Source organism: Parathielavia appendiculata (genome assembly GCF_033297405.1).
Source record: "Parathielavia appendiculata strain CBS 731.68 unplaced genomic scaffold N657scaffold_4, whole genome shotgun sequence".
Classification (NCBI taxonomy): Eukaryota; Fungi; Ascomycota; class Sordariomycetes; order Sordariales; family Chaetomiaceae; genus Parathielavia; species Parathielavia appendiculata.
In genome coordinates this window covers 1,197,979-1,218,501 of record NW_026944223.1, presented here as the reverse complement: position 1 = coordinate 1,218,501, position 20,523 = coordinate 1,197,979, and the positions used below count along the sequence as shown (strand labels likewise).

At 54.9% G+C, this 20,523-nt stretch overlaps 5 protein-coding genes across 5 annotated transcripts; all 5 read left to right on the top strand.

Moving 5' to 3' along the window:
• Positions 1-122: 122 nt before the first annotated feature.
• On the top strand, positions 123-3,140 carry N657DRAFT_569792 (uncharacterized protein; the record flags this gene model as incomplete). Its single annotated transcript, XM_062788683.1, has 3 exons — positions 123-1,407; positions 1,472-1,854; positions 1,905-3,140. The coding sequence occupies 3 exons, from the start codon at positions 123-125 to the stop codon at positions 3,138-3,140; spliced, it is 2,904 nt and encodes a 967-aa protein (XP_062648883.1).
• A 5,805-nt stretch (positions 3,141-8,945) lies between these two features.
• Positions 8,946-10,304, top strand: N657DRAFT_655218 (zf-DHHC-domain-containing protein; the record flags this gene model as incomplete). Its single annotated transcript, XM_062794582.1, has 3 exons — positions 8,946-9,054; positions 9,109-9,546; positions 9,616-10,304. The coding sequence occupies 3 exons, from the start codon at positions 8,946-8,948 to the stop codon at positions 10,302-10,304; spliced, it is 1,236 nt and encodes a 411-aa protein (XP_062648882.1).
• A 602-nt stretch (positions 10,305-10,906) lies between these two features.
• Positions 10,907-12,255, top strand: N657DRAFT_643923 (class I glutamine amidotransferase-like protein). The gene is made up of 2 exons (XM_062792654.1): positions 10,907-11,429; positions 11,489-12,255. The coding sequence occupies exons 1-2, from the start codon at positions 11,093-11,095 to the stop codon at positions 12,013-12,015; spliced, it is 864 nt and encodes a 287-aa protein (XP_062648881.1). The 5' UTR covers positions 10,907-11,092; the 3' UTR covers positions 12,016-12,255.
• Positions 12,186-14,885, top strand: N657DRAFT_353636 (DNA/RNA polymerase). Its single transcript, XM_062786938.1, has 4 exons — positions 12,186-12,279; positions 12,345-12,760; positions 12,828-12,965; positions 13,015-14,885. The coding sequence occupies exons 2-4, from the start codon at positions 12,534-12,536 to the stop codon at positions 14,654-14,656; spliced, it is 2,007 nt and encodes a 668-aa protein (XP_062648880.1). The 5' UTR covers positions 12,186-12,279; positions 12,345-12,533; the 3' UTR covers positions 14,657-14,885.
• A 1,727-nt stretch (positions 14,886-16,612) lies between these two features.
• N657DRAFT_353441 (uncharacterized protein) lies at positions 16,613-18,425 on the top strand. Its single transcript, XM_062786937.1, has 4 exons — positions 16,613-17,020; positions 17,090-17,149; positions 17,214-17,298; positions 17,362-18,425. The coding sequence occupies exons 1-4, from the start codon at positions 16,850-16,852 to the stop codon at positions 18,294-18,296; spliced, it is 1,251 nt and encodes a 416-aa protein (XP_062648879.1). The 5' UTR covers positions 16,613-16,849; the 3' UTR covers positions 18,297-18,425.
• Positions 18,426-20,523: the final 2,098 nt, after the last annotated feature.

The window sequence follows — 20,523 nt, the reverse complement described above, 5'->3', positions numbered from 1 at the left end:
AAGCTGAGTCGTCCACTCACACCCACGCGTTTGCATTCCTTGCATCCCGCTGGTCGGTCATTTTGCAACAAACCTCGCATCACCGTGTCCCGCATCAGCACCCAACGGCCGCACCCCTCTCAATGGCGGCCATACCAATGGCGCCAACAATGGCTGAGCTTGACTCTCTGCTGCTGCACGGGTCGAGCTTCTCGAGCACCACTCCGACGGACCCGTCTTCGGCCAACTCGGCGGCGTCCTTGAGCTCAACTCCTCCGACTACCGTGTCACCCGACAGCATGTCCCTCGCCTCAGAATCGGACCCCCCTAAACCCGAGAGCGTTGCCGCGTCTACCATTGAGGCCGTCATCCCTACCCCTGAAACACAGCAGATTGAATCCGAGCAACGAGAGTCTGGCCAGCCGACACCGGTAGACGACGACGCCATCGTGGTGGCCGAACCAGTTCTCCCTGCCGAACCACCGTCCACCAGCCGCCCACGACGAGCCCGATCAAGTTTTCCGGTCTATAACATTGCCAAGCTTGCCGGTACCGACGTGCACGGGAGACGAAGGTCCAAGGGAGATGCAGTACAAGAGAAGAGGCGTCGCACTATTTCGGACGGGACGCTCGTACCCCCTGCCAGTTCCAGCGCGAATGACTGGGTCGACGCGTTGGTGAACACAAGCCAGGCTGCCCAAGGAAAAGCTGACGCGTCCAGCACCAATCGCTCGGCCGCAGTTCTCAACACGCCAAGAAGCGCGCGGATCGCGAAAAAGGTCCCATCAAGTCCAGCTGCGAGCCGTTTGACGCGTCGCGCGACGCGTCTTTCCGGTGCGTCTGCTGAGAATGTCGTCACCAAGCTCTCGGCGCTCAGCAAGCGAGGCAAGAAGGCAGTCGAGAAGGGCGTGGGCCGGTTGACACGAGAGCTCAAGCGGCTGCAAGATACGAACGAGTATGCCCACATTGACACGCGCCCTGTGCGGTACACGGTTTGGAGCAATGGGAAATATGTCGACATCGACCCTACACAGGACCCCCCTGCGCCAGAGCCTCCACGGAAGAAGGCCAAGGTCGATGAGAATGCCGCCGGTAACGACGAGACAAAGCCTGATGAGGATAAGCAAGAAGAAGGCGCGCCGGCAGCCAGAAAACCGCGCGTGAAAAAGTGGCTCGAGAAGGGACTCTACGCTGGGCAGGAAGCGCCCGTAGATATCTTCAAGGGGCTGACGTCGCAGGAAAAGAAGAAGCTCGCCTCCATCCCGGAGCTGATGCCAAGCGGCAAACCAAACCGCGTCCTCCCACAGCCCATGTACAATGGCCTGCGCATCCTCATCAACGGCCGCGACTTCAAGCTGCCTTATGATGTCTGCAACCCTCTGCCGCCTGGCCAACCAAAGCCAGCTGCATATCGCACCATGACCAAGAGTGAGTGCCAGCCCTATCCAAAAGGATGCGATCCCCTGACATATTGCTGACCTCCTGCTTCAAGACCGCTTTGTTGGAAATGCAGCGGCCTACTGGAAGAAGACACCCCACTTTGAGGACTTTTCGTCCAAGTGTGTCTGCAAGCCCGAGGACGGCTGCGGCGAGGACTGCCAGAACCGCATCATGCTGTACGAGTGCGACGAGACCAACTGCAACGTCGGCAAGGCCCATTGCACGAACCGCTCCTTCCAGGATCTCCAGGAGCGCACCAAGAAGGGTGGGCGGTATCGCGTCGGCGTCGAGGTGTTCAAGACGCCCGACCGCGGTTACGGAGTCCGCAGCAACCGTTGCTTTGAGCCCAACCAAATCATCATGGAGTACACGGGCGAGATCATCACTGTGGAGGAGTGTGAGCGGCGCATGAATGAGGTGTACAAGGACAACGAGGTGTGTCATTCCAGTATGTGGAGAAAGTGCATCAGGACTGACTCTTGCAGTGCTATTACCTCATGTCCTTCGACCAGAACATGATCATTGACGCAACCACCGGTAGTATTGCGCGGTTCGTCAACCACTCGTGCTCACCCAACTGCCGCATGATTAAGTGGATCGTCTCGGGCCAGCCGCGTATGGCGCTGTTTGCCGGGGATCGCCCCATCATGACGGGCGAGGAGCTCACATACGACTACAACTTTGACCCCTTCTCGGCTAAGAACGTGCAGAAGTGTCTCTGTGGTAGTCCGAACTGCAGAGGTGTGCTTGGCCCAAAACCCAAGGAGGTCAAGCCGCCTAAGCCGACCAAGGACGAGAAGAAGGCGGTCAAGGCTGCTTCCAAGAGTTCGATCAAATCGTCGGCTAAAGGCCCAACAAAGCCTTCAGGCAACCCGCCGGCGAAATCATCGGTCAAGCGGAAGCTGAGAGATGCGTTTGACTTTGACGGCGATGACGAGGAGGAAGCGAAGACGGCCAAGAAGCGCAAGATCCAGGCGGCGACTGGCCTCAAGCGGACCGTGTCCTCAACAAGCCTTAAGACGGCAAAGGGAGCGGCAAAGAGAGCAGTCAAGGGCGCTATCACGATTAAGCGGACTGTCTCGAGCATTTCCGTGGCCACAAAGAAGAAGAGGACGGGTTTCCTGGTTGCGTCGTCCAAAGCGGTCGAGGCCAAGGTGACATCAAAGACCAAGGCAGCAACGAAGACGAAGACGAAGACGAAGACGAAAACCACCATCCAAAGGACCACCGGCAAGGTCACAAAGAAGACGTACGGCAAGAAAGCCTCTCCCACCTCTTCCGCCACGGCAACCGCCATGGCGAAAAACAAAATCGACATGCCCTCCCGCAGCCCAAGCCTGACCATCGTTGCAGCCGGCGTGTCCGCCAACCTCTCGACTAGTACTACCACTTCTTCATCATCCTCCGCCAAGACAGATATCGCCAAGCCCTCAACGCCAATGTCGTCCTCGACCAAAAAAGCTATACCGATGCTGGCCCTCTCGAGCGGGAAAAAGACGTCGTCCCGCAAGGTGACGCCTTCGCGCAAGGCGATCGAGTCGGGGCTGTCGGTTGGGACACCGTTGCCCTCGTTGTCAAAGTCGGTTGTGAGCAAGGCAAAGGCCGGGCCCGGGGCCGGGGCCACGACGGAAGCTGGTGTTGCAGCCGGCTTGGGGACGCCAGCAGCAGAGGTGAAGAAGACTCCGACGAGGATAAAATTGGTGAATGTTTCCAAGAAGTGAGGAGTTCCACTTGAAGGATGGGATTGGGATGGTGGGTTGGAAATATCGATCCTGGGTGGTGTGTACAAACAAGACCGCAGAAAAGGGTGCGTCGAAGGGGATGGGAAATGGAGTTCTCTGGGTCTGCTTGCGAATACGACTGGTTCTATGGGACGGTGGGAAGGGAAAGGGAATGGGGAGATGGTGTTCACAAGAGGGGTTCTTTTGAAGGGCGATGTATTCGGATGTGGAAGGATATCCCCCCAGTGAGAGAGTATGGGTTTACCGACGGATCCCTGTTGTGCCAATGACGCCTACTAGTATTATTCCCATGGCGACATGTCATGCTGCGTCTGGAGAGAGGAGTTTAGCCCCAAGTCCCACGGCGTCTCCCTGGTGGAGTTCAACAATAGGCCAGGAGGAATCCATTTTCACTGCTTCTCAGATTTTCCTGTTTTGATCCTTGGGTTTCGCCAAAGAAGACGTGGCAGTGAAATATAGAAGGAATCTCAGCCAGGAGGGGAGCGGCGAAAGCAGAGTGACGACTGTGTGATCAGTTTCGGGCAGGACAAATGCTCGTTGACGGTGTACACAAGAGGCAGCAAGGTGGACTGAATCGCTCACCGACAAGGTGGAGCTTGACCATTGCCTCTTTAGGCTCGCTTGCCTTCTGGGATCACGCCCTCTAGATGCAGCGGTCCATTAGCACAGCGTCGACGTGCCATACTAACCTGACACAGGGAAGTGTATAGTATAAGGCGTTCATTTTGGCACACTGAGTGTGACCCGGCATTGGAGGAGAGTCTTCTGTTGGTTTCCCGTGCGTGGTGCCTGCTGCCCACCAAAATTCCGTAAGCGTCCAGTCCTTGTGGAGGATCCACTCCATTGATGGGGCCGCCCGGGCTGTGCCAAGTGTGCACCCAGGTGCCTGGGTCCGGTGGAAACCAGAGGAGCATGGAGCTGGATCACCCAGATAGTTATGTCGATCTGGAATTGATGGTGACTGGGACGGCAGACAAAAGACCTTTTCAGATGGCACTTCTGCAGCCCTATTACTATAGATATGTTGGATTTGAGGGCTCAATCATCTTGATAGTAGGTTGTTTCAAACTGATCAGTTTTGATGGAGATGGGATTGAGTGGAAATGAGGTACTCCGGATGTCTGGGAATCATGGTTACACGACACTTGTTGTTGCCTGAAGCTGTGGTTCTAAAGTCCACGACTTACACCAAGATGAGTTAGACAGGGCTGTATGGAGACTTAGCAAGACCAAATGCAGATCTTCGGCACTCTGGCAACTGATTTCTGTTGTATTCTCAAAGAAAATCAGCCTACTTGATGCAGCTGGCTAGGGTCGGGTGCGGGGGAGGAAACAATTGTCAAGAATTGAATCGTCATTTTGATACGTCGGATGGTGATTGGTTGAAGTCTGAAGGGCTTTGTGAGCTCGGAATCATTTAATAAGTCTGTCGTCTTCACCTCGCAGAAAGCCCAAGCCTAGCCTCAAATGTGGTGTTTCAATTTCTTAACGCTGGCTTGCTGTGAGGGTTTCGGCCGCGGCCCATACGTGGCACAAACCTTCCAAGTTGAAGAGGAACAGAAGTGTTGTCACTAGCTGCTGCTTTACAAGAGCAGCTAATTAGAATTCCGCTGCATGGGTATAATGCAGCCCACTGGGCTGGCAATGCCATGGAAAAATGGCAACATACATCCTGCCAACAACCTGATGCCCTTCTGGTACCCCTGAACCTGAACGTTTCCAGCAGCTTGCACCCCGGGTGGATCAAGGAGTGATCGGAGACCTTGTCTACAAAACCAAGTCTCAATGTGATGGCCTGGCATGCAGCCGTTTGCAAACATTGGTTCTGGTGTCCACTTGCATAGCAGGACCTTCAGGTCACTTGACCAGGGCATGTTGACTTCACCATCGAGGTTTGGATTTTGGATAAAGCAAGGAGCTCACGTCTGTTCAAGTCTATCTCTAGCTCTTCAACCAACTGAAACGAATACCCAAGGAGAAAAGACGAGAACGAAAGTGTGAAAACCCAGACAACCCCGCTCTGACGCCTATGAGCTTGTCCCGAGGCCGTGAAGTCTACTATAGCGTGTCCCGTGCTCCACGCCGCCCGAAATCCCAATGCAAATCCTCTTTGCCCTTCTAAATAGCAGCGCCGGAGAGAAGAGAGTGTGCCGCGAACCCAAACCCAAGAACTTCCCAAGAACCTCCCTCATCCGAATCCCAAACCAACCGCAGACTGACACGACACCAGCAACAAATAACCCGATAGAAAAATGGGAACCAGGCAAACTCCGAAGTCCCATAGAAAGTGTTCCTTCCATCGGCTGCTCTGGAGAGCCATCCAAGGAGAAGCCGTGGCGAGCCATCAGCGATGAGACGGATAGCTCATTTTGACGACCTCGCAATACTCGCAGCGTACATGCCCGCAATTGGGATTGGGGCAGGCGACGTCAAGCGTGCAGCTCAGGGGGCCGTAGGTGCAGGAATGCTGCTTCATGGTTAGTATAAAAAGCATGGGCATCACGCAAGGGAATTGGGTTTCTTACGCAATACCATCTGCGCTCAGTGTAAACCTTGCCGGACATGATGGACCTGAGGTTTTCCGTGGAGGTTGGGATGTTTGACAAGTGGGGGAATTGGGAAGGCAGTGAGACTTGGACGTTGAAAATCTGTCGAACTGTCGACGATGCCAATAACAAAAACTCGAGAGGTCCGAACGGGCATCAACAACTGCATTATATGGCCCGAGTCCTGGAACCTAGAGGCAAACAACAAGAGGAATTCCTACTCTGTGTCATCGCCTCACTGCCGCAGCGAAGGGCAACTCTTTGCCTGGGCAGACTGACTGAACTTGCCCAGGGCTCGATAGGCCCGCTGCATAGCTCCGCCATGGTGCCCACTTGGAAGACGGAGAAAGAAAACAAACAGAAAGGTGAAGCGTGCAAGAACAAGGCGAGATGAGCTTGACAGCATCTCGGTGACCGAGTAACCGCAACTCTTTCCAAACAGATTGCCCTTCGGCTGCTCGTTGGAAGACTCTGGATGGGGTTCCCAATGTCTAGAGTTGCATCACAGGAGTCCGCAGCCCATTCGAAGGAGGTCAAAGCCGTGGTCGATCCAATCCATTGGAAATGCATACAGCCGTTGTGGCCTCGCCTGAAGCTCCAGACAGTGCCCTGGGCGCAGCAACTGAACGGCCAGCGAGTGAAGCAACGTCAGTGGGCCGGAACGTTGTGGCCATGACCAAGAGAGCCGAAGACGGATGTCGGACGCATTGTAGGACTGTTGAATGTAAAGCCCGCCCGAAAATATGCCACCGCATGCGTTTCCGGAGGGCGCCGGGCCAGAAAGCCTTAATGAACGTTATGGCCAGGCAGGGTTGCCTTGGCCTCCACCCTTATCCGAGAGATGGGGATTGTGCGAGAGCGGTGATATGAATCGACTAGTAATTTGAAGCTTCACCGAACGCTCAGAAAACAGACCAAAATTGAATCCAGGGACTGGTACTGATTAACCAAGGGACTCGGGACAGGCGCTGCCCTTCGAACAATGCGGCTCTGCTCTTCACCCCAGCGGTTGGTGATGGATCTTGGCATCCCACATTCCTTTGCCCAGCCCATGCCGATTTGGGTTGGGATCATGCAGTATCCAAAATGCTCGAACCGGGAATTCACTTATTTATCGGGGCAAGACCCGCTTTGGATGTGGAACGGCGAGGCTGTTTTGTCTGTTTGAATGCGCTCCGCCAGTTTCGTGCCTGGACTGAAACGAGGTCAGAACTCGTTCACCGACGCGCCTCTATGGAACATGCCCGGCAGGCTTTCTTGCGAGGCGCACACCGATCGTGGCTCAGTGACGTAGCGGTTTTGATTTGGCCGGTTCCCACTTGGGCAAGGGAACAACGGCGCAACTTGCATTGAGCTTTCGTCAACGCTGCCTGGGGCCCATGCCCAAGCGGCATCAGGCTCTGACTCAAACCCCCTGTTCTGCCGATTGCGTAAGGCTCGAACGTAGCATTCGATTTCAACTCATGCTTGTCGTCGGTCAAGAAAGCGTTCAAACTCCGTCATGCCTACTTGCCAGCAATTAGCTTCGGTTGCGCACACAAACTGAGCAGGGACGGGAACGGCATGACCGGATCGCGGGAGTGACGCAGTTTCGATTTGCCCAAGTCCTTCGCAGGATTCGTCTCTTTGCCCTGGTTCCGGCCACCTTCCCATCGACGAACTTGGCACTCAGTAAGGTAGCCCGTCAACCGACTGAGATGGCGAAGACATACAAAGAGTGCTATGACGAAGAAGGAGATCATATGCGGCTGGGTATCGACGGATGCGGGTGCTGAGAGAGAAAATATTAGAGAAGGACGGAGGACGAAAAGATATCAGGCGTCAACTGACCGTTGTCAAACATCCTTGGGCAGGAACGGCCGAGAGCACACACTCATTCCTTAATTTCAATGTCCGACGAGTCGGACCTGTCAAACTACCGCCGGACGACGGACCTGGGGTTTGGCAGCCGGAAGTGGAGAGTGCCAGGCCCGCCCCAGCGTCTCGACAGTCGACATGGCTTCGGCGCCATCATCGTTGAAATTCCGATCGCCGAATGCCGCAACGGGCATTGAGCCATGTCCGTCTCGGTCCACATAACTCCTATTCAAATGGGAGCAGTGCGCCTCTTTGTTGCCATAGTGAGTTCAGGCCTCTCTTCCATCAAAACCCAAGTTGATATCTGAGGGATGGACTGGGTGTTGTTTTGTTTCTGGCGGCGTGTCGTCCCTTTTATACAGCTTGACCTGACGATGCGGCTCTGTTTGTGGTTGGAGGCCACAAGGCCGCGAATACTGGCCAACCACCAATGTCGTCAGGTCGGCAAGCAACCTCGCGGCCGTATGACTGTTTACATGTTCGCCAGAGTCCTCGCTGCTGGCCTGTGATATGGCTACCTTCCAGCTCAGTGTTTTGCCTAGGTAGAGTGATATCGAACAGTGAACAATGCTATACGCATGTTCGAGGAGGACTTGTCGACTGTTGTATGAGAGAACCATAATGAAAAGAGTACGATGAACCGTGACGACTTTCACCGTTCAATGATGGGTGTATTGTCTCTTCAGCCTTCCTACTGCTAATACTGGACCACCATCACCAACGGCTGCTCAATGAATGTCGCCGCGGTGCGGAGTGAGGACTCCGGTCTGGTAGTCGTTGGGTAGCTTTGAGAGGGTACACAAGCATCATGAGCAAGGAATCTACCGCCATCTGAGAGAGACCTAGCGTGATACTTGAGCCGTTGCCCCTCAAAGCCGGCCGGCGAGAGAAGGATTGATCTCGTGGCAAGTTGAAGTCCTGTCACTTGTCAGTTCACATAACTAAGGCAAGTCCTCCGCCCACGTCGCAGTTATTACCTGTCTCGCCTGTCACCATAAGAAAGTCCGTGCGGAGGGAATCCCCACGGTAAATGGACTTCTTCGCTCGAGTTTCCGAGTCATGCTTGTTTCAGGTTGGGCGGGCTTGGCATGAGCTTGGCAACATGGAATGCTCCGCCTTCCCCCCTCGCCGCTGTGCCTGCCCAACGTCATTTCGGTTGGAAGCAAACAACTTCGCCATACTCAGGTTCGCCAGCTTACACTGCTGTCCCCGTCGGCTTCATGTCCAAGAGCCCAGCGTCCCCTGAACATCAGCGGTAGCAGGTAGACATGCCCGCAACCATCTGCGCTGCATGTCCATGCCACCGCGCCCTCCGATTCGGTTGCAACCTTCCTTTCCTGCAGTCGTCGCAACGCGACCAACACGCCTGAGCTAGTGCGCAATGGTGTCGGCTCGTCGGGCAGAGACGCGGTGGGTAACGCGGATCATTCCATTCGTTCTCGGTGGTTGTGCTGGATTCGCCACGTATGCTGTGGTCAAACACATTTGTCGTATGGCTCTCTCCCAAAATTATCCTTCAACGGTTGTCTGATCAGCTTCAATAGTGGACTACTTCATCTCCGACCAACGGCAAGATGGCACCGCGATCGCATTCCTTATTCTGTACTTCATATTTCTTCTCTTGATGCTCATGACTTACTTCCGAGTTTTCCTCGTCATTCAATACAACCCCGGCGTGACCCCGTTGGGCCCGAAAGCGACCGAATGGCATGCAAAGGCAAAGGGACGCGGCCGGCGAGAACGGGATCTCGAGGCTGCTACCAGATATGAGGCACGGCCAGACGACAATCCTGACAGCCCCGGCCTCGAGGCATTTTACAGCAAGGATGTGTTTGTTTGCGAGACGGATGGGCGACCGAGGTGGTGCAGCACATGCTGCAACTGGAAATTGGACAGGGCGCACCACTGCAGCGAGCTCGAACGATGCGTGAAGAAGATGGATCACTACTGTCCGTGGGTGGGCGGCATAGTGGCCGAAACTTGTAAGTGGCCGGCTTTCTTACACTCCGACGCCGAGGCCGGGTCCACAACTGACCATCTGACGATTGCAGCTTTCAAGTTCTTCGTTCAGTTCACATTTTACACGGCCATCCTCTGCATCATCGTGGTAGTTGCGTCGATTCTGTGTCTGCAGTCCAAGGCTCGCAAAGGCGATGGCGTCGATGGGGTTGCCGTCGGTGCGTTGGCGGTCGCAGCTCTCTTTGGCCTTTTCACCCTAACTATGACACTCACCTCGATACGCTACATTCTGATCAACCTCACAACAGTTGACTATGTCAAGTCAAAGAACATTGTGCACCAACTGGCAATCCGGGTGCCCCGAGGCACGCCACCGGGCCAGAACTACAACGTTATCACCTATCCCCTGCCCGAACATACCAACGGGTCAGGCCAACCGGGGCAGCTAACAAGGAACGAGTCCTCTTCGGCCCGGGACCAGCTCGCAAGACGGACGTTTGCCATTGTCCGAACGGAAATGGGCGAGAACCCATGGGATTTGGGCTATTACCGGAACTGGAAGTCGGTCATGGGAGACAACCTCATCGACTGGCTGCTTCCTATCAACGAATCTCCTTGCGCAAAATACGAAAGTAACGAGTCCTTTTACGAGATGGGGCCCCTGTATCACCAATTACGGGTCAGGTTCGGGCTTCCGGAGCTGTCGTCTGAGAACGAGAGTGGTGAGATGTGCGAGCAAAAGAGACGGGACAAGCTCGGGATGAACGGGACGCGGGATTAATGGCATAGAGAGATACCCTCGGACTCTGGGATGGGCTTTTTGGGTTTGGGGCGAGCTGCTGCTGGCCATTTCCGTAAGGTATCTGTTATCAGGTTATTGAGCAGATGTTAAAGGCCTCTTTATCTCTAACGACGCCGACACATACCCATTGGTAATGGACAAAACCGTAATTCGAGAAATTAAGCTCTACATATGATGCACCAGCGTTGTACCTTCTTATCGGCAAGAACCTCTTGATGCCCTATCAAGATGTCCGTCGGCCTTCAGCCTGGTCTGCTCTTATGTTTGTGACCTGCTGAGCAACGAAATGTATGTCATCTGACAGCATGTCTATTATGTCGACGAGATTGCTTGCCGGCCGAAGAAGAGTACGCTGACGGCCAAGTCAAACTCCCCGGTGTTGAAGGGCGCCCACCCCGGTAGCAACTGTCACACTTCGCATAAGTTAGTGGTGTTTCGGGGGCTCTCTGTTGCCCGGCCGTTATGTTCCTACTGTAACTCTTTGTGAGACTTGGAAGCTGGAATCAAGTGGGTCCGCCTAACCATGAGGTAATGATATCGAAGGCGAATTCGCCATCGAACACTCGACCAACATATGCCAAGATGTAGGAAGATCAGGACTATATAGGACCTCGTTCCCAAGACGCGGAATCGATATTCATAGGCCTTCACGGGTCATTGTGCGGACATTACAAACGTCACTGCCTTATAGATGTACTAGACCTTGGCTGCCAAAGCCCATCTCCTCTATCATTTACTTCCCACACTATCACATCTTTGCGAAACACATGACTCCACCACCAGCAGCAGACACATTGACGTCAAACCACCCGGAGAAGGTTCAAATGCTTGTCCTCGAGACTGATGAAACACATCCGGACACGCAGAAAGAGACGGGTTCCTTTGGGGACGTTCTCGGTCAATTGTTGAAGAGAGCGGGGAATGAGCATGAACCGAGTCTGGGTATTGAAACCGAGATGCAATACGTGGTAGAGCCGCAAGGTGGCGCGGTCCCGACATTAGAGGAAATCGGAGACGATATACACGCCGTCTTGATCACCGGGAGTTGCTGGGATGCGCACGGCGACGATCCGTGGATCCACAAACTCATGCAATTGATCAGAGGTACGGACCGGAACCTCCCGACCGAGTAACAAGGACTGACAGCAGCTCGTTACATCTAGATGTCTGGACAAAGCGCCCCGACATCCGTTTCTCAGGCATATGTTTTGGCCATCAAATCATCTGCCGCGCCCTCGGCGCAAGCGTCAAGCCCGAGGAGGCCAGCGAATGGGAACTCAGTCACACGCCTGTCTACCTCACCAACATTGGTCGCAAGCTTTTCAAGCTGCCCGAGACGGAAAAGAAAATTCATCTGCACCAAATGCATCTCGACCACGTCGTGGATCCCCCGTCACCCGACACGACCGATCTGCTGCCCAAAGGCACGGAGGTACATGTCTGGGGCACGACCGATCACACCGGTGTCCAGGGCGTGTACATCCACAAGAGACTGTTTACTACGCAGGGGCATATGGAGTTTGACGAAGACCATGTCAGGAGACAGTTGGAGATGCGTGTCGAGAGCGGCAGTGTGAGCAAGGAGGACGCGGATGAGGCGGCCGAGAGCGCGCATATGATGCACGATGGGCTCCTGGTTGCAAAAGCGGTGCTGAGGTTCTTCCATGGTGATGACGATATCTATCAGTAGTGCTGTAGACTGGGGTTCCGACGAGGCAAAGGTCGATGTGATGTGCCTATCCTGCTGTTCAGACCTGGCTGAAAGATTCAGACTTGCCAGAAGAACATGTGAAGATCCTTGTGAATGTTTTCGAGGGGTACAGTACCCTGAAAGTGTATATAGCACTGAGCCAGATCTTTACCCTGTTTTTGCGGGTTAAGTTATTAGGGTTTAGGTTGTCTCGATGCCATGAATCAAGTGGAATAGCACTAGACAACTGGGATAGACCACCTTGTAAGTGCGCTTGAAGTTCCATTAGCAACACATATGCAGAATACTGCTAACCGCTGTGAAATTAGTATGAAATTTCCAGCCCGAAGCTTACCGCAGCGGTAACTGAGCCGGATGCCTGCCAGAGTTCACCCCCACCGTGACAACCCCACCATATAACCAACGCGCTCTGAGCTCGACCGCAATTACTCCGTTCCAATATCATCACTTCCCGAGTTCAAAATGTTGCCTTGTCACCGAGTGACCTTTTCGCCGCAATGTCGTCGTCCACACAACCCTCCTCGCGGGGATCTTCTCCGCCGTCCGGCGCACTTCCTTTGAGGCGGTCGCAGTTCACATATCGCAATCTAAGCCAGATGGCGTCCTACAACACGTCCTGCCCGCTCAGGGTCATCGCCCACATCGATCTCGACTGCTTTTATGCCCAGGCCGAAATGGTCCGTCTCGGAGTGGCCGAAGACCAACCGCTCGCAGTGCAGCAGTGGTGTGTGCATGCTGTCCCCCATACCACCCCGGCTCTCGTTACTTATCTGCAAATCGACACGCCAAAGGCAGGGCCTAATTGCCGTCAACTACCCAGCGCGCGCTTATGGAATTGGTCGCATGTGTACCGTGACGGAAGCAAAGAAATTGTGCCCCAATCTCATCACCCAGCACGTCGCTACCTGGCGAGAGGGAGAGGACAAATGGTAGGCCACCACTCCCGCCTGGAAATATGCCACTGACGCGCCATTCAAGGGCATACCGCGATGATGCCGCCGAGAATATTGCAACCGATAAGGTCTCGCTGGACCCGTATAGACTCGAGTCCAGGCGGATTCTGGCCACCATCAAGGACCATCTTCCCTCGCATATGCAAAAAGTGGAGAAGGCTAGCATCGATGAAGTGTTTCTTGATCTCTCCGCCCACGTCCATGCCGTCCTTCTCGAACGGTTTCCCGAGATCGCCCGTCCTCCCCCGAGCGGCGACCCGTCAGAGCCTCTCCCGATGCCTTCCGTGTCCGCTTTGGACTGGCAGGCTGACGCGCTAGTCGACTTGGACGACGAGCATGCCGAATTCGACGATCCAGATTGGGACGACGTGGCCATGCTCGTGGCGTCCGAGATTGTGCGCAATGTCCGGGCAGCAATCAGAGACAAGCTCCGGTACACATGCGCCGCGGGAATCGCCAGAAACAAGCTTCTCAGCAAGCTAGGCTCCGCTCACAGAAAACCCAATCAACAGACAGTGATACGCAACCGGGCGGTTTGGCACTTTCTGTCGGGCTTCAAGTTCACGAAGTTTCGAAATTTAGGCGGCAAATTGGGGGAACAGGTCAGCCAGATTTTCAACACCGAGTCCGTCGAGGAGCTCCTCGTTGTACCCATTGAGCAGCTCAAGCTCAAGTTGGGCGACGACACGGGCGTATGGGTCCACAACACTCTGCGGGGCATTGACATGAGCGAGGTAAGCCCCCGCACCCAAATCAAGTCGATGCTGTCGGCCAAATCATTCCGGCCCAGTATCAACACCGTGGATCAAGCTACGAGATGGCTAAGGATCTTTGTTGCCGATATCTTTGCGCGGTTGGTTGAGGAAGGAGTGCTCGAGAACAGGCGTCGTCCTAAAACGATCAATTTGCACCACCGACATGGCGTTCAGACCCAAGGTCAGACCCGCTCGCGCTCAAGCCCCATTCCTCAGGGGCGCTCACTCGACGAGGAGACTTTGTTTGGGCTAGCCAACACCCTTTTAAACCAAATCATCCAAGACGGTCATGTCTGGCCTTGTTCGAATCTCAGCCTGAGCGTTGGCGGCTTTGAAGACGGAATATCGGGAAACATGGGAATTGCTAGTTTCTTATTAAGGGGCGAGGAAGCCCAGGCATTAACGGATGGCCCTCGCACACGGGCCGAAAGCAAACTTAAGGAGCAGTCCCAGCCGCCAGAGAAGCGACGACGGATCGATGACGGAGGCATTCAACGTTTCCTGACAAGGAAGGAGACGCCTTCGCCCTTGGACCCTATCGATGCTCTTGCGGAGGACAATGGTGCAGAAACATCCCGTGTCAGAGAGACAAAGCTTGACTCGGATGCACCATCACTTCCGGATGAGGGACCTGTGCTCCAAGCCAATGATGAGACAGCAATCGGCGGTCACCTCTGCGCTCGATGTGGTGCGTGTCTGGAGAGCTCGGAATCGCTCCAAAGCCACCAAGATTGGCACTTTGCCAAAGACCTCCAGGAGGAAGAACATGGCAGGTTGGGATTCGGTAACCAGGCGTCTACCACTGCAGCAAGTCCACATTCCGGCGGCCGAAGATCTGGACCTGCAGCTCCCAAGCGACCAGGAAGGCCCAAAAAGACGGAGCGCGGCCAGCAGAAACTGAGCTTTGGCTGATAAGGTCCATGCATTGCCGAGGCAACCATGCATCGATAAACACCTGCGAATGGACGGGCGGAAGCAGAGAATGCGCTCCGAGATGCCTCTCGACGTCCTCGGTAGCAAGGCACCATGCTCCTCAAGCCCTCTGCAGTACGGTCATCATGAGCGGCAGCAGCCGGCAACGACGAGCCCCGTCCAAGCTTGAGGAGCCGGGTAACCTGTCTCAACAAGCATGATAGCTACTCGTGTACGGATCTGTAGTAGGCTAAAGTCGAATTAGTGGCCCGTGTGCGCCGCTAGCCAGCTCGGCAGGAGTTGGAGCGCGGTTCAGCAGCAATGCTTCCGGAGCTGAGGATGCTTGCTTCTTACCTCCTGATGCGGATCCCGTTATGAGGTGGAGGCTTTCCGAGTGGTGCTCAAACCGTGACTATCAACGCGAGCATGATGGGAGGCGCCGAAAGCAGGCTTGATAATGAATGCATTCATACACATTCTAGCTCATGCCTACGGAGTACCGCATACCGTTCAGCTCTTGCGCAGCATCGCGAAGTTCCATCACTTCCCGTTATTTTTTTCTCCCTGGAGAGACAACGGACGAACTCGCATCTCACGTCTCTACGCTCAAGACAGCCGGAGCCGCGCAAAACCCAACAGTGATTGGCTGATTTGCTTCGTCAGGGGCCCGCGGGACAGGTTGGGCTTCCGAGATGCATTGATACCCAAAGTCACCAAACACTACCAGCTGTCTCGCCTGCCACTTCACTGGCCACTCTGAAGCCCTTGGATGTCCGCTCAGGCAAACTCAAGGAATCATCCCAAATGAAGCTGTTTAATGAGTGACCGCGGGCGATGGTCATCGAGTAGCAAGGAGGCGATGTGGCCCACAGCTTAGGATTGACAAGGCGTCGCCGGCGACCAGCCCGCTTCTACACAATATAAAAAAAGTTTGCAACGTCCAAACAGCCAGAAATTTTCATTAAAATGGCCATCGCCTCCTGATCGGGCGGGTCATGAATGTGCGCATCTCGTTCTGAAAAGCCATCCATTGCCTCTCAGCATTGGACCCAATCGGTTGTTCGGAGTCCTCCGGCCCAAAGACCGTTTGGGCGACCGACGCTGACAACACACAGTCCTGCAGCCCTCCCACCAATAAACGATTTTCCAACGAGCCCTGCGACTTGGTCAAAACAGATGCAAGATTTCTCGAACCCCAGCCAGACAAGTGGCTCAACAGGTTGTGCATTGCAGACCGCCGATGTATTCGGTTAGTGAAGCATCCGCTTTGCATTTGATCGTCTAGTCATTCTCAGCGGCTGGTGTACTGTGTAAAAGGCGATCTCCTGCCTCATGCAGTCTGTAAGCCCGCCCACTTGCGGTTGCATGACAAGACGACCAGCGGCCAGCCCAGGGGATAGGGGTTATTCCAGCCCTCACGATTGGGTCGACTTGGCCTCGTCTGACGCTGCCTTCGCCGCCATCTCTATATTCAGCTGGTTCTCCTCTTCTCCCTGGCGTCCGGAACGGTGGCCGCGAACCGTATCCGAGTGGCTTTCCTCCTCGTTCTGTGTCTGCAAGTGGTCCGCCAGGGAAGAGCCGGGCTGCGATCCAGAGACGGAAGCCCATCTCATTGGCGTTCATTGGCGTATTGCTGGACCTATCGAGCTTACGTCCACTGAGATTTCATGTCCGTCTCCTCTGGTTGCCACCTGCAGGGCTTTGCGGTGTCGTCCGTAACCTGGTGCAACGTGGACACAGCACCTGGAGCGAACTGCATACCTCCGCCCAAGCCTTCCAGTTTGTTCTCGGATTCCAACATTTCAGCGAATGCCCAACAAAGACGCCGTTGCTGGAGCTGCCAAGGGTCCACTGCCATGACGGGTAGCCAGCCAGTCACCGGCCTCCCTGCCAGGCAGACAAGGCCCGCTCTGACAGCCCAACCCCAAGCGCCGGGTTCCGTGCTGTGGTCGGGTGGGCCCGCCATCCATTTCTTCGAGCATCTCCCACCCTCTCCACTCCTCCGCCCTCCTCCTCACTCTTATCCTCCGTTCCTACTTTTTCTGCTTTGCCGCGTCGCCGGTTCCGCCCTCCACCCTTTCGACTACTTCTCAATTCCCTTATCCTGCTTTAGCCCCTGATCGCCAGATACATCTTCCCCTAATCTCCATCTCTGCTCGGGTGTGATACTTTACGTTTCTACCAGATCCTACAATGGCGGGGAGACCTAGCAACAGGTCGAGCCAAACGCAGCCGGTGGCCCCAGCCACGGCCCGCCAAAACGAGTATTTTGTGCCTCGCGATGGCATCGACCGAGAGGTCATCACATCAGACATTTGCAGATATTTGGGGAATGACGCATTAGTGCGCCCTGGCACTTATGAGGTGCGACGACGGCCTCCCCTTGTCCTTTGCCAGGGTGGTCGCAAGTTTCTCACTACCTGTCAACTGCAGTCACCAGACGGCCGTGTCACGCAAGGCTATTTCATCACGGCATACCGGAACTTGACATCGGTAAGCATCAGCCTCCGTCAGCGATGTTTGACATTGCTAGGAGTTAATCCTCTAACCCGTGCAGGCTATGATCCAAGATCTCAAGGCCGACTCCGCTCGGTGGGAGCAGGAGAGGCGCGCCGCGTCAAGGTCCTCAGGCGGCGCTGGAGGTATAAGACATTCGAGCCAACCGAATGGCATATTCTTGAGAAGAAACTCTAACTTTCCCTTAGGATCCCGGGATCAGGCTCGTGGGCAGGACTACAGCGCGTGGAAGAACAATCAGCGGGAGAAAGGATACAGCAGTGCCTCGTACGATTCTGCCATGGACATGGACATTGACTATGCGCACGCACCACCCCCTGCCGCTACTCCAGTTTATCCGGGCCAGCAGTATCCAGGACCGCCCGCCGCCAACTACCCTCCGGCCGCCTATCCGCCACAGGTCCACGCTGCTGCCGCGCAGTATTCAGCCCAGCCAGGCTACGGGTATGCGACCAACCCTCCTCCTACGCAGTACTCTCCACAACCCCAGACTTCCGGAGACAGGTACTCTGCGATCCCTCCGCCTCCCATTGCCGGGTCATACCCCCAAGATGCTGCATACGTTCATGGGTCAAACTACCAAACCTCTGGAGGTTATGCCGCCCCCGGTCCCAACAGGATGCCATCGGTCATATCTCATGCGTCTGCCGCTCCCTCGAGGACTTACACTGCTCCCACGGCTGGCACACCTGTGTATGGGTCAGAGACAGATCCGTACAGTTATCCTCCTCCTGCAGGAAACCCTGCGCCCCAGGGTTTCCCGACGGATGGTCTCTACGGTCGCGGTGCGTACCCTACAGCAACAGCCAGCATTCCGGAGTCTTCGTCTGATGTTTTAGGTTCCCCTGCAGGTGCCACGCAACGGCCGGGCTACTCAGCCCCTCCGGATCCTCAGTATGTTGACCTTCAGAATCCCGGGCTGCAAGCTGCAACCACACCCACAACGACGGCCCCGGCTCAAATGGCAGGCGTCACAGCGCCGCCCGCCCGCCAACGTGAACGTGACTCCGAGCCGAGGGAACGGGAGCGCGAACCAAGAGACCACAGGGATCCAAGGGCTCGCCGCTCGGAACCAGAACGCGACGACAGGCATGCCGACAGGAACCGTCACCGCCATCGCTAACGCGGCCACACGCAGGATTTGATTCTGAGCCTCTTCCACCCCGGGCTTGCCACCCGGATACCTGGATCTCATGAACGCTTTGATTTCTTCCTTCTTGCTAATCTGTCGACCCTGGATGGGGTCAATGAATGCTTCTTTTTCTTCCTTCCATTTTTTTCGGCCCCTTGGATTCCGCTCCTTGCAACACTGATGTCCATCCATGGACAGGCCCGGGACAGGAGACACTGCAGGCCCACCTAAGAGTTGCAAGTTGCATCTCTAGCCTTCAGGAACATGATGGCTTTCGGGTTTCGATCTGCTTCCCGTAATGCTACTGGACGGTACTTCACTCTGGATATCACGGCCAACCAGGACTTCCGCGCCGAACGGACTTGTTCTCGGCCAGCACTTTCTGGCGTCGGCGCTTGTGGATGACGGCGTGGAGAGGGGTGCGAGCATCGACTCACCAAGTTTCGCTATTTGATATTCCTCTCCGCCAAGGCTGTACGGCGGAGGTGAGCGGTACCACACTGCAAGGCCCGCAACCTCGCTACGCTGGAAACAGAGCGTAGACGCTGATTGCACGCTTCTCCTTCTACCCCGGATGGCTCCTCTCCTTGCTGTCCGGACCAGCTGCCGGGATTGTCTTGTCGTCATGGAATTCAATCTCGCCCCTGGATTCCAGCCTTCGATTACATTTCCTCCGGCCTATTGACGAATCTCCCCCACCGACTACAGTCGAGGCCACGGCCGGGCAGCTAAGGTGAGTAACCATCCGGCAGGGTTGTACATATCATGTTTGAATATCCTCGGATCTGAATGCGCTACAACATTTCTCATCGGACCCGATCCGGAACGAAGACGTGAGTTTGAGTCAACTGACATACCAACAGGCTTCTGCGCCGACTTGGACGACCGGACAGGGAGCACCGCCGGAGAGAGGCGAAACGCTGGTTGCCCTTCCACGGTTTTGATTCCCGTCCTCCGTTTTTTCTGGACTTCAAGCCATGGGCTACTCGAGATTCTCATGCCAATGCCGATGCCTTTGGACTCAGCCGACCCCAGGATTATACCACGCACAGTCTGGTTATCTTCCGCCTCTCAGCCGAGAGCCTGGCACATGGAAATTTTGGAGCTCTGTCCGCGGATTGTTTCTGCTTTCTTGGTTGATCACATTCTAATCGAACGGTGTATCATCAAGAACAGAAACAGACGGTAAGCTCGAGCATCGTGCTCCGCTTCAATGGATCATCTTACAAGGACACACTCTTTTGCTTTATCTACGTTCTTGGCCGTTGGCTCTGATGGTGTTTGCCGATCTGAAGGACATGGATCGCCCTGTGAGCAAGCATGCTCATCACACCGCAATATCACGATGTCCCGCCATATCATTTGACCATCAGCATATCATTTGATGACCTTGACTGTTTTCTCAGACCATCTTGGACTCGGTGGACACCACTTGGATGGTTCACCACACCTAGCACCAAGTCGCCGTTGGGAGATTGACAACAAATCCGCACACCGAAATGCCGACAGCAGCCAAGGCTCTGGAGAAGTTCGCCTGCTCTACATTGGGACGCCCACAAACACCCTAGAACCGGTGTCATTTCAGGACTTTCTGAGGATATTGCCTATGGATCTGCCGCTGGATACGCTCCGCCCGGATTGTTTTCTCCGTCTAAATGCATGCCTACACGCACGGCACTTATCATCTGTCAGTTGCCATTCTCGCTTGTTTCCTTTCTTTTCATACCTTTCCTCTTCATGGGACGTTTGCTTGCAACACCGGACTTGCCCGGCCACCATGATTCCTCAAATCGCAATGGGTTTCGTTCCCTATCATGCATGCTGACCGAACCTACTTCTAGCTTCCAGGTCACACATGAGGTCGGGGAGCGGGGTTGTTCTTTTTCGCTTGTTATAGTGCCCGGGGTTGTGCCTGGTTAGAGTCCCTCGGGTTGTGAGGCGTGTGTTTGTGGACTTCCGTGGCTGGGTATGGGACAACAGCAAAGGCAGAAGAGGAAATGAGTGTGGTTGGTGGTGAGCCCTTTTCGGTTTTTTTCTTGGATTCATGTGTTCGCGTTTATGTCTGCTCTAAGGCGTCAGTGGAGTATGGGTTATTGACTTGGGAGGACCGGATCTTGATACAGGAATGGCAAGGCAGGAAGAGGTTGGGCGGCTCTTGTGTTTTCCTGCTAGCTACCTGGTGCATGCGCTTCGCAAATGGATGTCTCGGTGCTTCATT

What these genes read in the sequence shown, in the direction of transcription:
- N657DRAFT_353636 (XM_062786938.1), top strand. Translation starts at nt 12,534, where the DNA reads ATGTCGTCGTCCACACAACCCTCCTCGCGGGGATCTTCTCCGCCGTCC. An exon ending in CCGCTCGCAGTGCAGCAGTG is followed by an intron (nt 12,761 to 12,827) that starts GTGTGTGCATGC and finishes GACACGCCAAAG; the next exon opens with GCAGGGCCTAATTGCCGTCA. An exon ending in CGAGAGGGAGAGGACAAATG is followed by an intron (nt 12,966 to 13,014) that starts GTAGGCCACCAC and finishes GCGCCATTCAAG; the next exon opens with GGCATACCGCGATGATGCCG.
- N657DRAFT_643923 (XM_062792654.1), top strand. Translation starts at nt 11,093, where the DNA reads ATGACTCCACCACCAGCAGCAGACACATTGACGTCAAACCACCCGGAG. An exon ending in ACTCATGCAATTGATCAGAG is followed by an intron (nt 11,430 to 11,488) that starts GTACGGACCGGA and finishes CGTTACATCTAG; the next exon opens with ATGTCTGGACAAAGCGCCCC.
- N657DRAFT_353441 (XM_062786937.1), top strand. Translation starts at nt 16,850, where the DNA reads ATGGCGGGGAGACCTAGCAACAGGTCGAGCCAAACGCAGCCGGTGGCC. An exon ending in TGCGCCCTGGCACTTATGAG is followed by an intron (nt 17,021 to 17,089) that starts GTGCGACGACGG and finishes TGTCAACTGCAG; the next exon opens with TCACCAGACGGCCGTGTCAC. An exon ending in CATACCGGAACTTGACATCG is followed by an intron (nt 17,150 to 17,213) that starts GTAAGCATCAGC and finishes TAACCCGTGCAG; the next exon opens with GCTATGATCCAAGATCTCAA.